The sequence below is a fragment of the Nyctereutes procyonoides genome, unplaced genomic scaffold (assembly GCF_905146905.1).
Source record: "Nyctereutes procyonoides isolate TBG_1078 unplaced genomic scaffold, NYPRO_anot_genome, whole genome shotgun sequence".
Lineage (NCBI taxonomy): Eukaryota > Metazoa > Chordata > Mammalia > Carnivora > Canidae > Nyctereutes > Nyctereutes procyonoides.
Genome location: NW_026575155.1, coordinates 13,254,842 through 13,273,120, shown reverse-complemented (window position 1 = coordinate 13,273,120; position 18,279 = coordinate 13,254,842). Strand labels below are relative to the sequence as shown.

Sequence of the window (18,279 nt, the reverse complement as noted above, 5' to 3'; positions counted from 1 at the left end):
ACACAGTGGTAACCTATTCAGGATATTTGAGCTGAGGCCGTAGTGACAACGAAGCTCTAGGCAGCTGGAGGCAGGCCCTGAGTGAGGGCATGGGTCGGGACAAGTGTGCAAAGGGCAGGACAAGAGAGGGGCAGGAGCTGGACGGGACTGTGGAGGGTGGAGTCCCAGGAGCATCGCGTGAACTCTAAAAGGAAGATGCTTCACACCCAGAATGGTGGCTTTAGAAATAGCATGTGATGGGCAGCCCAGGTGGCTCAGCGGTTTAGCTGCTTTCAGCCCAGGGCATTGTGACCCTGGGGTCCTGGGATCGAGTCCTGCATCAGGCTCCCTGCATGGAGCCTGCTTCTCCCTCTGCCTGTGTCTATGCTTCTCTCTCTGTGTCTCTCATGAATAAATAAATAAAATCTTAAAAAAAAAGAAAGAAAGAAAGAAAGGAAAGAAAGAAAGAAAGAAAGAAAGAAAGAAAGAAAGAAAGAAAGAAAGAAAGAAAGATGTGAGACTTGTAATACGCAGCTGCACTGGGAATGCACGTAAGAGAGGCTGGTTCGCCCAGAGTCAGGACAGACCCAGCAGTGAGGCGAGGATGCGTGCCCAGGGCCCGGGGCTTGGAACCAGGAGTGCAGTGGCTGCCAGTGGCAAGGCCACCAGGGGATGGGACAGCTGGGCAGCCTGGGGGCGGGGTGCACCGTGACAAGCTGAAGATAGTGCGGGCCCAAACAGGGCTCTTTTGGGAACTAGGACAGATGGGCTTCCCCAGGGCCAAAGGGAAGAGAGGACACCTGCCTTTGTTCTAAAGACGTAGGTGGGGAAGGAGCCAAAGAATTCCAAGTTCGGAGAACATGAAGTGGAGGAAGTGCTTCTTAGGCGAGGCAAGCACGTGCTGGCCGGGAATGGCCCGGGAACCGATGGTGACCAGGAGAACCCCAGAGAAATGCAGACGCGCATCATGGGGACAGTCCCCAGAGTCCTCAGGATGGTGGCCCTGACCGTCCCTGGCTGAGCACGGACTGCAGGACCGTGGGCTTCTGTGCCCACGGGGGTGGGTGGTCGGGGGGCCTCTCAGGGGAGCAGTTCAGTGCCTCCCTGTCTTCAGGGGCCATCGATCGTTTCCGGGTGCTGGTGATGATCCATTGGTTGCACAACCCGTCCCGACCCTGTGCTGGCCCTGCTCTAACTAGCCGTGTGCCCTCCCTGGCCCCCCGCCCTCAGCATTCCCCTCTGTGAAATGGGGTACCATAGCATCTCCCTGTGACAGGAGTCCCTCAAAGGCCACAATCTGCCCGTAGACTGGAGAAGCCCCCCTTTCCCTGGGCCACCGGGTTCCTGTGCTTACCGCCACCTGGTCCTTAGATGTCACCTCTCCTGTCATCATATTCCTGGCCCACACCCGAGGCCAGGCCTCCCGTCACGTGCTCCTACAGCATCACCTCCCTTTCTTCCCGGCTGGACCGTCACGGGCGATCGTAGAGCTACTTCTGTGCTTGTGATTGGGTTTTTTTTTTTTCTTTCCAAAACTATCAACATTTTCTTTTATCGCATCTGGATTTTGAGTCAAGTTAGGAAAGCTGTTCCTGCCGCCAGGCTGTAAAGGAATCCCCCTGCTTTCTACTTGTATTTCGATCTCGCTCTTGCCTTTAGATCTCTGATCCATTTGGACTTGATTCTCGTGTGTGCTGGGAGGTAGGGATCCAGTCCGATCTTTTCCCAGATGGAAATCCTGCTGCCCTCATGTGACTCATTAAAAAAGTCCACCTTTCCCCAGGGGTGTCAGATGCCACCTCTATCACCGACCAGCTTCCCAGGTGCTCCTCTATTTCTGGACGTTCCAGTCTATTCCATCGTTTTGTCTGTGACCGCCTCAGCACCAGCCTGCACTCATCATGTTCCAGCTTCCTGTAGGGCTCGTCTGCCCTTCCCACTTTTCCTTTCCGTATTTCTGTAGCTTTCCACACGCGATCCTTAGGAGCGACTGGTCTAACTCCATAAAAACACTCTTGGTTTTTTTTTTTTATTATTGGGATTGCGTCAAATTTGTTAATGAACTTAGGGAGAGCTGGCATCTTTGTGACGTTGTCGTGGGTTGAATTGTGTCCACCGGGAAGGTACGTTGAAGTTTCTAAGCCCTGGCTCCAGAGAATGTGACCGTTTGGGGGAAAATAGGGCCACGGCGCTTGTCACTTCTGATTGACGCGTCGTCTCCACTGGGTGGAACGTTCCTGTGTTATCAGGTCTACTTTTCCCCAACCCCCAGCACCCAGCATAGCACCCAGCATAGCACCCAGCACACTGTGGGCACACAATGTGCGCTTGGTGGGTACTCTTTAACAAGAGAGTTGCTTTGAAGCGCTTCCCCCAGGGTCTGGGGCAAAGATCTACTAAATGACAGCTCTGAGGATCACTCTGGTGTGCACACAGTGCTTATAAATAAAATGCTTCGAAAACCATCTGCATCCCCCACTGGAGAATCCTCAGTACCCCCCAGCACTGCCTGTGGGCTCCCCAAAGGCAGGAACTCTGCTGTCGTGTGGCCCTGGATCCCAGCACCTAGCACAGTGCCTGCCGAATTAGGAGCACCCTGCTAACTACTTGTGGGATTGAATGTAGCTGCGATCCAAACCTAAGAATCAAAAAGAAAAAAAAATAACCTAAGAATCATCTCCAGAGCATTGCCTAACTCTAAATTGATCGGGCTCTGCACGACCCGCAAGTCCAACCCAGTTGGAGTTAGAATGAGTTCCAGGAGAGTCACTGGGGAAGAACCCATGGGACAGGCGGGCCTGAGTCCATGACCTCAGGTCTCCAGCAGGGCCCTCCAGCCCCTCCACAGCTTTTGGTTTGGGAGGCCTGGGCAGCAGGAGCTATGCTAGCAGGCAGTCATCATATTCACTGCCGTAAAAATTGGGTCGGTCTGTTCATGTTATTGAGCTGCTTCCTCAATAAGTTTTGGGTGGGTAAAAAGACAACTATAATATAAGCTAGTGCAGCGTATAGGCTGGGCACACAGAAGACCGATCCTTGAAATCACAGCTTAAATGTCACTTCCTCCAGGAAGCCTTCCCTGACCACCCTTTTTAGGGCGTGCCCCTTCCTCTATGCGTCTGGCATCCTGCCCCTCCCTGGAACATTCGGTGGGCTTGTGACTGCTTATTCAATAACCCGGATCCTCTACTGGGAAGAAGGTCAATATCTGTCTCCCCTACTGGGAAGCTCTAGTGACCCCTCGGGGCAGGGACCGTGCCTGAGGAGCCCTATGCAATGACCCTGCATCCCCCAGTAAGCAGCACACACAGGACACTTGTAATGCACAACTGTGAACTTGTTAAGCCACAAAATCGTGCCCCAAAGACACACCCATCTACTCTTTGTTCGTTTGCCCAGAGCGTAAGGTGTTGCTGTACTTGGCGTTCTTAACCGACGGGGTCCCGGCAAGGGGTCATCGGTCCGTGCTTGAACTATCCCGGCGATGCAAACTCACTAGCCCCAGGAAACCACAACTCTGCCCTGGGCCGACCATGACTGTCACAAGGTCTCAACGTTTCTCGCCCTGAAACAGACCTTCCTGAATCCGGTGGCCCCCTTCCCCACCCCCAAGACCTTTGGTCCTATGACCCTCCTTCCAGGATTTGAAGCCAGAGGACTCTCCTGGCTCCCTGTTTTCCAGGAAATATATGGCACCCCAAGTCCCTTTATTTGTATCTCCTACGCCCACCCCCTGGCCCTCTCGACCTGGCCCTGCCAGTGTCATCGACTTCCCTTCGTGTGGCCCATGGCTCCACGGGCTGCTCTGGCTGCCGTGTTGCTTTGTTCCTGGCGGCCACTGCTTCTCCTCCAGATGGACACAAAACCCCCTTTGCCATCCTATTCCACATCCCACCCTGTCTGTGCCGCTGGCTCCATCACGCACTTTGCTTCATCCGCCTCCTTCCCCTCTCTGGAGGACAGCCGGCCTCGTGCCCACGTCCCCCTCCCGGGCACCTGTCTCCTCCTTAGGACCCCACAGATCGCCGAGTGGGCTCCAGGGCCTCGGCACACCCTCTAGTCCCGGAACGTAACCATCCAGCCAGGAAGCACAGCCTCTCTTATGCAGGTGGGTGCTGTCTTCCAGAGCCTTCTTTCCCCAGCCTCCCTTCGCCATCTCCTCCATGGAGCACACAGAGCAGAAGGGGCTTTCCCTGTGCCCTTCTGTCTCCCTTCTAGTAGCCAGTGCCGTAAAAACTGGTCCTTCTCTGAGCTGCCTCTTAGTTTTTAAACTTTTAGAGTCATTTTGCCTCCAGGACACCCGTCTGGTCACCCTCGCTCTTCCTGGTCTTTGGCATCTAACTGCTTCTTCAGATCAAATTCAGATCAAAATTTCATGTTTGTGCTTGGCGATCTGCCCTCCCCTTGACTTGGGGTGTCAGACTCCCAAGCAAGGCTCCCACTACAAGCACCCTGGCCCCCAACAGCTCCCTCAGTCCTTTCCCACGAGGTTATTTGTCATTTCAGAGGCAGGAATGAGAGTCTGAACTTTTCCATCCTCTTCCACCACCTTTGTCGCTCTGGGGCACGTTGGAGAACCCTGCCAACTGTTTCAGGGAATGCTTCTGACATCTCCTTTCTAAACCAGGGTCCAAGCCTGAGCATGCACAGCTCTCCCCACTTCCGTTCCTACATGCTCATAGGCGTTACAATCATTCTTGGCCAGAGTTCCCCTCCCTTGCACTTGGCTAAACTCCTGGTCGGTAAGCCGAGTCAAGCACTTGTCTGAAAGTCTGCATCTGAACATGTGAGATGTCTGGAAAAGGGAAATCCAGTCTCATTAGGTGTCCTGCGGAGACTATGTAGAGGTCACATGCTACAGGAGAATGACCTGGAACTCCAGGACAACACAGGTGAGGTGAGACCCCAGCCCCACTCCACGCCGGCCAGGTAACATGCCTGAGTTTCTTGACCTTCGCGATGATAATAAAAATCCCTACCTCGCCAGGATGTTGTGATAATTCAGTCAGATAAAGCGCTCCAAACTCTAGCTGTGCATCAGAATGACCCAGAGAGAGGCTTTTTAAAAGCGCCGGTTTCTGGGCCCCAGTACACAGTGATTCTGATTCCGTAGGTCCGAAAATGCAGTTATCAAAAAGCTCCGGGGTGTTTCTAATGTGCCCACACATTTGGGGACTGCAGGGGTCGTGCTTGCAAAATGCCTAGCACGGCGCCGGGTGAGCAGATGCCACTCCACAAGCGTGAGTTCCCTCTGCTGCGGGGTTTTCTCCGGCTGCTGCCTTGACCTACCCCGCAAACCCATCCATGGTCTGCCCTTCTCTGGGAGGCTGAACTCCGCTTCTGACATCTCCTGCAACACGCAGACTTTTTTTCCCCGTTTGACCTCCCCTTGGGCTCGCCCAGCAGCAGACGTGCAAAATGAATCAGACAAGGATCCTGGCAGCGGCTGGGTTCTGTGTGTGCGGCCTTGTCAGGGGCTCCTCTTCTGAGGTCCCAGCCCTGTCTGGACTCTGGCAACACTGTCCCTTCCCTTCAGCCCTGCTGACCCCAGAGGGAGCAGCTCCCCACTCTTGCTAGATGCCCAGAGCCTCAGCATCCCCTGCAAGTTCCTCTAACCCAGCCCACACCTCAGTAAATAGTCCCCTTGTGAAGGATCTTCCAGGTGTGACTTACAAACCCCCCTTGACACTTCATTCGTTCTCTGCATCTGGAAAGCACCCTCTCCCTCCAACATGGGGCAAGGGGACCTGTGATAAATTCCCCAACAACTTCATTTCTTCCCCCTTTGCAGCACTCTCCATGTGTGCTCCAGCCCTTGGATTCCCAAACATGCATTTCTGTTTGGTACATAGGCCTAAGTTTCTTTATTTTGTCTGTGGTATGCCCTTCCTCGGCGTACTTGCGTTTCAATCTGCATTTGCATCCTCTCAAGTGTCAGGATCGCTCTGTAATTGTTCGCACATAATGCCCGGTGTTATATTTTCCAGCACATTTTGCTAATAATCCATGTCCTACCTGTCTGCCCGCACATCAGCATCTGAGATCAGAAGCAGTATTTCCAATTCCTGTCCCGACTCTTCTCTCCTGGGTAGTCACCTCCTTGTTTTTATTCCTCCTTTGATGCTCTATCATTTGCCAGAGGGTGTCTGGGGATTTAACTCGACTTTCTTCTCCGTTCAGTTACTTTCAAATCCTCCGGGATAAAACATTCTTTCTCATCTTCTTGACCTTTAGCTCAAAATCCATCCTGTGTTGTTTTGAACCTTATTCTAATAATCATGATCATTGACATCATCTTTTTCTATCAAAGTGTGATAACTGTAGGAAAGAAGCTAAAAACACGGCTCCTTCTTGGAGTACCTTGTGCTTCCTGACTGTTCCCCCCAACCCCTCTCCCCCACCCCCACCCCCACCTTGGCCACACCCCTGCCTTGGCCAGGCCCCCATGGGCTAGTCCTGAGTTGATTGGCAGGAGGAAGAGCTGGTCAGTGGATATTAATATGTCTCCTTGGGCCCCTTTACTGCCTCCCAGACACATTCTCAATGAAGATGGCTACGTCTTCATGGACCTGGCAGTTCCAGAAGCCTCCCCATGGCGCTGGGCAGAGCTATCAACCACTACAAGTACCTGCTTCCACCTGGGACCGGTTAACCACTTTCTCTGCACCTTGCAGTGCCGCAGGATTCCTCTCTTGTCCTAGACGTCTTCTCCAGAAGGCTTGGCCTTCTCCTGTGGGACAGGGTCCATATTTATGTGTCAGTCAATTGGTACTAAATCCCCACTGCTTTTGACCCCATTCTTCTCCTCATCCACCATGTGATTTTGCAGCATCTTCTCTTTCTTTTTTTTTTAAGATTTTATTTATTTATTCATGAGAGACACAGAGAGAGAGGCAGAGACACAGGCAGAGGGAGAAGCAAGCTTCCTGTGGGGAACCCGATATAGGACTCGATCCCTGAACTCTAGGATCACGCCCTGGGCTGAAGGCGGATGCTCAACCGCTGAGGCACCCGGCGTCCCAGCATCATCTCTTTCTATGTCAGTGTTCTTCAACCTTTAATCTTCTTGATTCAAGGGATACTTTTCCTTTTTGATGGAATATTCATTGTCAGTCTTTATTATGCCCTGTTCCCTGATCAGTCACAGCATTCCAAGGCAGCTTTGAAGAGATATTTTTGTACAAGTCCTGAAGACCTTTTATATTTACAGTTACTTTTAGGCAGACCAGCCCTCTAAGCTTCCATGTTCATGGTTAATGTGGAAAAGGAAGGGAACCCTTCCCAGGCCTCAGAGGCCTGTGTATTTGCCATTTGTGTATTCATATGTTAAACATGCATTTCTTATGTGTTGTCTGCTACACACGAGGCACTTGCAAGCATGCTGTCTGCTGTCATAGAGCTCAGAATCTAGCAAGGAACACAGAATCTCAGTGAGATTCCTACAGGCGTGGTGAATGCCACCTATGAGGACATGGGGGATGGTGGGAGTGTAGAAACATCATCTCTGTCCACCACCTTAGTTTCTTGTGCTCCCACAACTGACATCATCTCTTGGCCCCTCACCCCTGATTAGCCACCACCCACCCTCTTTCTGAAATAAGAACCACTTATTCCTCATCGATTGACGCTCTAAACTCGGCCGGTATACATTGTCACATACTCAATGATATCTCTTCATATGAGGCATGTGCTCTTGTTAAGTAGCTGTGGTTGAAGATAATTCCTACAATAAAACATTTGAGACTAAATGGTTTTATGTAAGTATGTTTATCAATATGATCCTGGAGAAGGAAGGATCGGACATAGCTAGAGGTTCAGCTGGTCTTCAAGTACCTTTTAGAATCAGAGGTGGTTGTAGGGGGTGGGGGGAGTGTCCAAAGCAAAATTCCTTTAACTATCTCGTACAATGAGTGCCTCGATGTGGCTGTTTCACACCTCACTGACACGATGTCCTTCGGTGACACGTCCATCAGTGCACCCATTGCATAGCCTCAGATGTCCCCTTGGACCTCAACTGTATGCAGCCCTCATCCCCCTCAGCATGGGTAATGAGTGTGTGATGTCCCCCTCTGATAGCCAGCCCACTGGCACACTGGGAGCACCGCCCTGAGAATTCACTTTGAGTCATAACTATTCTTTTATTTCCTCTTCCTTCCTCTGTGTGTGTGTATGTGTGTGTGTTTAATTCCTACTTGTGAACTTTCAGAGGCAGAGAAAAAAAACTCACGTCTCTATCTCTTCTTTTTTGAAAAACAAAACCCAAAAGACTCCTGGGATTCCGCTCAGAGAACCAAAGATGTTTCCCCTCAGCTGAACTCGGCCACCATCATTGATATCCACCCTTCCTCCACCTACAGCATCCGCATGTACGCCAAGAACCGGATTGGCAAGAGCGAGCCCAGCAACGAGCTCTCCATCACCGCGGATGAGGCAGGTGCGTGTGAGCGGGCGAGGCCCACGTCCCAGATTCCCGGAGCTGGCCCTCAGGGCTCAGATGGCTAACGTAGAATCAGGCCATTGCCTGCACCTGGTGGAGGCTGTTTGAAGAGCACCTTCCACGGTGCCATGCCCTGTTAGGGATGCAGACAGCACTCCGCCTCCTACTTAGGGCACTGTTATTCAAATAGGACTTCATTTAGGGTTCTCATATATAAGAATTAAAAGGTAGACCTAGGAAACTACCAATCTGGTGATATTGAAGGAGCTGGGCCATTTTTTCAATTCCTTTGTTTGGATGCATGGAATCCACATGGACAGGAAAACCACTAGTGTAGGTCTTGCCCAAGCCCTAAGCAGTCCAGTTGAGCATCAAGCGATGCTAGGAAATGTCAAGAATATTCTGTGTGAGGAGCTGGGGGGACAATGGGCAAGGATATTTTATTGACTAGAAATGTCAATATTTCTATAGTAAACTTTATTGTTCCCCTTCCTATTACAAAGAGTTTCACATTCAGTCGAAAATTTAGAAGATAGAGATAAGCATTTTGAAGAAGGCAAAAGGCAAAACTGTTTCCATAATCCCACCACCTGGAGCTACCTGTGGGCACAGTGATATCACCTACTGAATCATTCATCACGCAGGAACACACACACACACACACACACACACATGCATGCACATGCACATGCACCCATGCACACACACATGCACGCATGGTTATTGGGGGTGAATTGACTGGTTTGTAGAGGTCTGAGCCTAGGCAGTGCCAGGGAAGGCTGGCTGTCAATCCACCTCCTGGCAGGAGAGAAGGAAGGCAGCAGCCTGGCTCATCTCTTGGGAGGAGGAGTGTCCTGCTCCAAACCCAGCTTTTCTTTCCCTGCCAGAAATCAGAGCTAATCAGCCATTTATCTACTGCAAAGGTGAAATTGGGAACTTAGTCTCAGATCCCTTCTTCAACCAGGCTTAAAGGTGATCATCCCCAAATGAGTGAGAGTCCACAGGAGGTTTGTTTCAGCTTTCAGCTAAGGAATTAGAGTTGTTGTTGACTTCCTTCCCTCCACCCACCTCTCTTCGACCCTCATGAACGGCATTCCAAAAACACATCACTCTTATATACCCCCTAAGTACTTGTCTGTGATTCATAATGATACCTTCCACAATCTATTTAACAAATCCACAATCTATTAGACATGTCTGTGGTTTTCCATTTTTTATTACTATAAATGCCACGGTGATGAGTATCCTTTGTGGCCTATCTTTTGCCACTTTGGATTGTTCTCTTGGGTTAAATTCCAAGCAGTAAGATTGCTAGAGCAAAACAAATACAAACACTTAACTCTTCTGATATGTGTATAGTCAATACTGACCAGAAGGAAATGGGATGAAACCGACAATCCTTCCTGCACTGGGGATGAGCACTTAATTCTCCACCCGGGAACACAACGGCTCTTGAAAATTATTTTTAAGGACAGGTGATAGGATATGCTTAAATGTCTGAGGATGAGCCATTTCTGTTGCTTAGAAATGACGTGATTTCTCATCTGCAAAATGGACATAAGGATGCCTTTCCCCTCCTTGCCACAAACATATTGGATAATTGAGGGGAAAAAATGCAAGCTCTAAAAGTACTTTGTATTTCTCAGAAACAAGTGAGAAATGAGTGTCAACATGCTCCTGCAGAAATAGAATCTTATTTAAATATTTAAACAACCCACTAACTTCCTGGAATTTCATTACGTTGTATATTCAGGGAGGATACGCTGCCCCCAAAATATAATCTTTGACGCGCTACTCAAACTTCTCCTCCTTCTTAACCCTTGCTCTAACTGTGCCCCATCCACACATCCTTCTCAGGACCACTGTATTTTCTGGTGGTGCATTTGGTGGCTGCTTTCCCGACTGTCACAATGAGTCCTGCTGCTGTTGCTATTTCTTTGGCTTTCTGTGGCCTCTGCTGCAGCTGGCAGTTGCCATGGCAGCGTCTCTCTCCCAGCCAGGAGGCCAGGTGAACAGCCACTCCCGGTCCCTGGCCTGCAGTGCCGCTCCCTGGCATCTCTGCAGACAGTCTGATGCAGAAGCCACCTTCTGGGCTGCTGGGGCTGGCCCCCTGGATTTTACCTGCATGTTGGCTGCTGGCGGCCCCACAGCGCCTCTCTGATTTACTATTCAGAGGAGCTAGGGGAAAATGCAAGGAAGGGAACAAGACAAGTGAAGCTCCAAAACAGAATTTGTCTTTGCCCTGGTGCATAGGTTTTGTGGCTGCAATGAAAAAAATCAGGTTTTCTTACAACGTGACTCATGTAGAATGAAGAGCGACTGTCCTGACCAAAGATCCTCTCGTTAGAATTGCCTACAGTGGCCTTGGATTGCCACTGCCGCTTCCCAGCAGGGATACCCAAAGGCATGTCTTTTGAGAACTGCTATCATCTCAAGGTGACCTTTTTCCATCCTTATTGGCCACTTAGCCTAAGGAAAAAAGACACTAACTCTCAAGCAGGCCATCTCTCTCAGATGGAAGCTTCTGGAAGGTGTAGACCCATTCACTTTTATGGGTATAATACAGTGTCCAGATCTCGAGCATCAGGGAACATCTCTCAGCACTCAACTGGAAATGTGTCTCTGGAATGATTAGGTCTGGATCTTCTCCCACCCTCTCCACTTGAAGCTACACTTGACTTCCTACAGCCCTTCCCTGGCCCCAGTCCTCTGCATGTGTGCTGCATGTGTGCTTCCTGTGTCTGGAAGACCCTCCCAAGTTTCCTATCTTCACGGATGACATTAGTGCCTCTACCCCAGCACTAAGTAGCACTAAGACAACTGCTTCTTGTGTCTGGAAGACCCTCCCAAGTTTCCTATCTCCACGGATGACATTAGTGCCTCTACCCCAGCACTAAGTAGCACTAAGACAATTGCCTTTGAGGCATGGCCTCCTTTCTCCATGGACCCCGGTGTCCTGGGTGATGCTGTGGCATAAAGCCAGGAGATGGCTTCCTGGAGGAGAGGATATTTCGCGAGCACAGAGGGAAGTGCTGAGGCTGGAGTCTTGTGTTCATCTATTGGAAGTGAGAGAGAGGGCCATCCATAGAGACCATCCATTGACAGTGACTGTCAGGGAAGCAGGGAGCAGGAGAGGAGCCAGCTTAGGAGGTAGGGATGCAGAGCCAGCCCTGGTGCCCAGAAGAAAAAAGCAAGAGCAGAGGTCTGCACATTTGGCAGTTAGGATCACTGTGTCTTGAGCCAAACAGAATTAGGAAGAATATTAGGAACTGTAAATATCATCTTCAACTACTACTGTTTTGCAGATTGAACAGTTTTGGCTTCTGGAGAAACGCAGAGATTATTTATTTCAGAAAATCACATTCGTTATCAATCCTTACCTCCTAGCCTTCTCCTCTTGCAAGAAAAAGCAAAATAGGGATCCCTGGGTGGCGCAATGGTTTAGCGTTTGCCTTTGGCCCAGGGCACGATCCTGGAGACCCAAGATCAAATCCCACGTCGGGCTCCCGGTGCATGGGGCCTGCTTCTCCCTCTGCCTGTGTCTCTGCCTCTCTCTCTCTCTCTCTGTGTGTAACTATCATAAATAAATAAATAAAAATAAAAAAATTTAAAAAAAAAGAAAAAGCAAAATATTCTGGTTTAAAAATGGAAGAAGAAACTATGCTTTCTATGTGTAGTATAGCTTTAGTTCAAGAGCATGTAAATATATTCTTAAATGTCAAGTGTCAACACAATTTTCAAAATTAGTTAAATAAATGAGTACTTAATGGTTGATCTTGAAGACTTTCAGCTCTTGAGAATTCAGTCTGCCTTAGGTTAAATTTTACAGAAATTGTCTGTTTGCTATGATATGAGGACCTATGGAATAATTATGGCTCAGGAGCTTTTTATGGGAAGCATGATAGCTGTGAAAGCAGACTCTTTTTTTTTCAGATACATAGTTTTAAAAAGTTCTTCCTATAATGCATTAGAAAATTTAGAGTGGAAAATTCAGTGCCCAAACAAAAACACTTCCTAATTCTATTGGGCATGACTCTCGCGTGTGAACATAGATTATATTCTTTTGGCATTTGTCTTTGACATTGTTTCTATCACTTTATTCTTAAGAGAGAGATCTGAATCCACTCCAGAGAATATGCAGACCAATAAATTAATTAATTACTAGCAAACTACTGAAGTATTGATAGGCCTAGTAAAAAAGGTGGCGTGTTGGGGCACCTGGGTGGCTCAGCCATTGAGCATCTGCCTTCAGTTCAGGTCGTGATCCCAGGGTCCTGGGATTGAGTCCCACATAATGCTCCCCCCAGGGAGCCTGCTTCTCCCTCTGCCTGTGTCTCTGCCTCTCTCTGTGTGTCTCTCATGAATAAATAAATAAAATCTTAAAAAAAAAAAAAAGAAAGTGCCATATGTGTAAACATGGTCAGGTCTGTCCTGGAGACAGGGACTGGCGGCCTTCAAGAAATACCAGACGGGGGACCCCTGGGTGGCGCAGCGGTTTGGCGCCTGCCTTTGGCCCAGGGCGCGATCCTGGAGACCTGGGATCGAATCCCACGTCGGGCTCCCGGTGCGTGGAGCCTGCTTCTCCCTCTGCCTGTGTCTCTGCCTCTCTCTCTCACTGTGTGCCTATCGTAAATAAATAAAAATTCAAAAAAAAAAAAGAAAGAAAAAAGAAATACCAGACGGGATGGGAAAAACAAATTCTCCGCAATTCATGACTACATCATTGGTTTCATGTTTTCTGATAGAATCAAGGCCATCGTGTAAACACTATCTTCATATCTTTGTTTTCAATCCTGACTATATCTCACCAAGGATGCGAAAGCTATACTTATAGCTTGCCTTCCCCCCTGCCCAGAAGGCAGCACCAAAGGCCACAGCCCAGACACACCCAGAGGATGCAGGGTGAGGTCCTGCCCCCACATTGCCTCCCGTTCCTCACACACAGGATCTTTCATTTATCACAATTAAAATAATCAAGGACCAATGTAGCCGTCAGACCACAGAATCATTTTTTCAAGATGGATTTTCATGGATGAACCACATACTTCTTGATGACCACAGAATTATCAGAGTGAGAGAAGTCTGCCACATGGGTTTTCACTGGAGCTTGTATCAAAAGGCCCCCGCATTAAGGGCACGATCCTGTGAGCAGAAATTAGGTACAGAGATCTAAGTCCATTACAGCAGGTAGCTGGATGCCAGCCCCTCCCCTGGTCCCTGCTCTGGAGACGGCTTCAGTGCTGACAAGCCTTTTCACGTGGGGAACCATGGATGGGTGCAAGAGGCTGCAGCACCCACAGCAAGCCAGCTGTCCCCAGACCTGCCGGGCTGAGAGCGGTGTGCTCTACGTTTCAGTCGGCACATTGCTTTACCCTTCAAAGTGGGCACTTGCTCCAGACCCAGATTGGGAGGCCATGCAGCTCAGGGTCAGCTGGAGGAAGACAGCCCGGTGCAAAGGTGGCTCTGCGCAAGTGCCCAGCACCACTGTGATTGTCGGGGTCCCCACGGTCTCCATGCTACCGACGGGTAGACGGTGGAGGTAGGCAATGCCGATGGAGGGAAAAGGTCAGATCTGCCCAGGGCACGTGTGCTTGGGTTCCACTGAGATGTTGGCCGCGGCTGGGGCAGGGGGTGCATGGGGGGTTGGGATGCAGAACAGAAGCGTACAGAGGGAGGCGGGACACAAAACACTGAACACGGGGGAGTCAGTATGATAAGTGAGCAGTTTGAAAGGTGCTCTGGGCCCATGTCCCCTTTAAGAGGGGTAAAGTGGAGACCAGAATCAGTGTTTAGGAACCAAATGAAAACCTGCATGAGCCACTGATGCGGGGCTGGAGCAGGCTGTCGGGGGAGGCTGAGAGCCTCGGTGGGCACAGCGGCAGGCCAAGCACGGGACTTGCAGACTAGATGTCAGGGCCGGTGTTAGCAGGATGGAACGAGGCGTGGAGAAGGGAGCAGACTGCACACTCGACTCTCCTCTTGCTCTCCCGGCCCTTGTAAACATTTCCAGCTCCAATATCGAGTCCCTTCGAGTTCATATTCGTAAAACATAATGAACCATGTTTCCCGGCAATTCGGCTTCCTCTCTTAGCATTCTCATTCTCCCCTGGTCCCGCGAGCCCTGGCCTCTGGAGTCAGCCCCACACCCCCATCCCTGCCTTCTTCCTCATGTAGGGAACCAGGGGATCCCATTGCCCCTCCTCCAGTAGAAGTTGGGCACCTGCTTCTTCCTGCCCAGCACCAATGCTCACCCCAGTCCCCCTGCGTACTCTGCCTACACCAGTCGGTGCCTTCATGAAGGCCCACACGCGGGCCTCTCCCCATGTTGTGTTCACATGCCAAGCCGGGGCTCCCTGCTCCTCTCTGCTGGGCGAGGCACACTTTTCCATAGGCCACTGCCATTCCCCAAGCCCTTGTGTTCCTAAAGCCATGGCCCTCCTTCCTTCTCCCATTCTGACTTCCTGACTTTGCCTCTTATTTTTTTAATTTAAGATTTTATTTATTTAAGAGAGAGAGCACACATGAGGAGGAGTAGGGCAGTGGGAGAGGGAGAAGCAGAACCCTGCTGAGCGGGGAGCCCGACACGGGGCTCCATCCCAGGACCCCAGGATCATGACCTGAGCTGAAGGCAGACACTTCACTGAGTGAGCCACCCTGGTGCCCCTGACCTTGCCTCTTATTATTTTGCTAAGAAAACACAAACAGGTTTGAGCCTGCTTTCCTCAACCAGCAAGTCCACCAGAAACTCCCCCATCATTTCCTCCCTCCTCCCTCCCCAGAGATGGTTGCTCGGATGCCCCTGGTCTCCACCACCTCTGTTCCTATTAGTGCCCTTGCATCTGTGCTCAGACATCGTTATTTCAAGGGTACCTTTTCTTGTCATTGTATGAATTTCCTCTTTTGCCTCCCCTTACATCAAACACCCAATGATAATAATTGTTATTACTTGTGTTTACCAAGTATATTATTTTCATTACAATCCTATGGCATGCATTTTATTGTCCTGTTATATAAAAAACTGAGACCCAGAGAAATGAAGTTAACCACACAGCTTGCTAAGTGAGAGAGCCAGAATTTTGAACTCAGGCAGAAAGACTGAAACACCCATCAACTTAGCCACACCATCAACATGTATTGCTCAAAACTTCTTCTCCTGAACCGAGGAGAAAACGTTTCCCTTGACCTTGCCTCTTCCCCTAATCTGACCTTTAGCTTTATTTACCTTTCCATTGACTTCCAGACCCTTCAAACCAGTTCACGTTCACCACTTCTGCTTTCTCATCTGCCTTGTGCCCCTCCCCCTTCTGCAGCTGGCATCTCCACTTCCACAGAAATGGGTGTCGCACAAGTGTCAATCTCACAGCATGTTTTCACCCAGAGGGGTCTCTCCTTCTAATCCTGAGTTCCCAGGTGCTTCCACTTCTCAGAAGATGTTTGAGTAACCGCAACGCGGTTAGGCTGGTCTTTCTCCCGGCGTGTGCATTGTGCTGTTCTGGTGAACGCGTGCACTCTGGGTGGGCAGAAACATTTTCCCCCCACTTTTACACTGCATGTCTAGGGCCAGCAACTGGGACTGGAACATAATTGGAATCTCTACAAGCATTGGAGATAGGGTGATGTGAGTTGTATGCTTTGACTCTTCTTTGCTTCTGCCTTCTGCGGCTATAGCCCCTGGGTAATGAGAGTTTTACATCAGAAAGTGTGAAAACCCAAAGCCATCAAAGGAACTCAAAAGCAGAGGAATCCTGATTTTTTTTTTTGCCCCAATAGCCCCGAGCAACCTGAGTGACCCTAATGCCAGGTCACTAAGCATGACTTCCAAGGAAAAGGGAAGGGTCTTTGACAACCATCGCAGGGTTTCACAAAAGAAATGTTGTCTTCCTCCTTCCCACTTTACCTATGAAGTTGCTGAGACTTGAACTTTGTTAATCACGTTGTCAAAGGGATGGTGAAGAAGAACACAAGGACAGGTCCTCAAGGTTCATATTTACCAGGAGGGAGTAAGCACAGGGTAAATTCAGTCCACAGCAATGCGGCCAACATGGTCTGTTCCCTGAGGCCGCTAACACGCTTCTCTGCACTGCTGGGGGGCTGCCTTCTGGGCCTGTGTGTTGTGTAGACTTCAGTCTGCTCTGGAACTCGGTGCTAACCGGCCTGTGGGTTTTGGTCTTCACAGCTCCTGACGGCCCACCTCAGGAAGTCCACCTGGAGCCCCTCTCATCTCAGAGCATCAGAGTCACCTGGAAGGTAAACCAAACCAACGCTTGTATTCCTGGCGCTTTTCTCGTGGGGTGAGCACGTCACTCAGGTTAAGAGTCATGATGCCAAGGCACTAACACCTGGTGAAGCTTTTGTTTTGCAAAATTAGATTAAAAGCCCCTTTCTTAAAATCCGGAATATGTGTCCACATTGTGAATCCGTTGACAGCAAATTCGATATGCACAGAGAGCGAAGTTGTTAGGTCTTGTTTTCATTCTTTGCATTTGATTGAGTCCTGAGAGCTGGTTTTTGTACAAATAGTGGAAACAGACGCACCGGGCACATTTGAAGCTTTTTCTAACTGCAAGTCTGAGTATGGCAGATAGTGCACTGAGCCGCCAGAAAGGACTGTCGCCCTCCCTGTGCCACCAGCCAGCGGTGTCCTGGAGAACGCCCTTCATTTCCTTCTCAGTGAGGTGGCCTTTGGAGCCAGCTACCGTCCCAGGCAGTGGTGCTCGCATGTGGCCACAAATATGGACTGGCCGCTGGTCAGCCAAGGGCTTGCTGCCAGTCACTGGGAGAGACCCCTTGAGCTACAGGGCAACTACACAGCACAGCTTCTTCCAGCTGCCATGTTTTTCCTAGCAAAGCCATTGGTGAGGGAAGCACTGTTGGTTTACGTGCTGGAGCAAGCTGGTCACAAGCAGCATGTTAGGTGCATCGTCCCAGGGATCTTGAAGTCACTAACCCGGTGGCGGAAACTGTCTTGAGAATTAGTCATCCTTGGATGTGCTCTTGCAGTTGATGATAGGAGGCCCAATCCCTTTTACCTAGAATGCTCTTCTTGGGTCCAAACTTGTGCACGTTGCACTGGCTCTTCCAGTTCTGGGTTTCCCTCTCCTCTCTTCTCACCCTTTCCCTGCATTCTTACTCAGAGGAGAAGTCAACAACCTCTGTGGGGTCCTCAAGTGGCCTGCCTGTAAAGCCATTAGAGACCTAACTCATCGCACCCGTTACTGGTGCTTTTCTTCGGGTTCCAGCTCTATTGTAAAGTGAGCTGCGTCTGTAACAAAAAAAGGATCCTCGTTGTCGGGGTGGCTACCATCTTCAATGCCTTAGCCCCTACGTGTGCACTCCTATACCCCAGCCGGTGCGGCGGCTGCGGCGGACAGCAGGCCGGGACTGTTTAGCCGCACAGACGGTGCAGGCCAAGCAGTGTGGGAGGGGTGGCGTTCGCCTTTGTGAGCACATCCACCAGCTGAGAGCATCACACACTGTATCATAAAAGGCACGCAGCAAGCCATAACCCTGCACGTATCCCGGCCACTCTACAGACGGAATGCTGACTCACTCTGTCTCAAATTAAAGGCCCTGTGAGCTTTATCCACTGGCTCTGCACAGTCTCACATGTTGCCACTGAAAAAGGCCAGCTATGCCGGTGGCTCCTAAAGCTTTCTGGGTTCTGCATGAGAAAGGTATCTATTCACAGAGGCCTTACAACTCAAAATGGAAACTTTCCAGACTTTAGAGGCATGACGTCCTTTCTGTCTCCAGAGGGGGAAAAAAAAAAAGCAAAAGTCAGTAAATTGCAGTTAAATCTCTTCTTACTGCCAAAAGAATGAACATGTTGTGGGCTATTAAAAGAAAGCCTTGCTTCCATTAGA

At 49.9% G+C, this 18,279-nt stretch overlaps 1 protein-coding gene across 1 annotated transcript in view; it reads left to right on the top strand.

Moving 5' to 3' along the window:
- Positions 1–18,279, top strand: part of DSCAM (DS cell adhesion molecule) — a 621,576-nt gene that overhangs the window by 489,665 nt on the left and 113,632 nt on the right. Inside the window, exons 14-15 of the mRNA XM_055313369.1 lie at positions 8,246–8,413; positions 16,593–16,663. Of these exons, the coding sequence (XP_055169344.1) occupies positions 8,246–8,413; positions 16,593–16,663 (239 nt within the window). The remainder of the gene's footprint in view (positions 1–8,245; positions 8,414–16,592; positions 16,664–18,279) is intronic.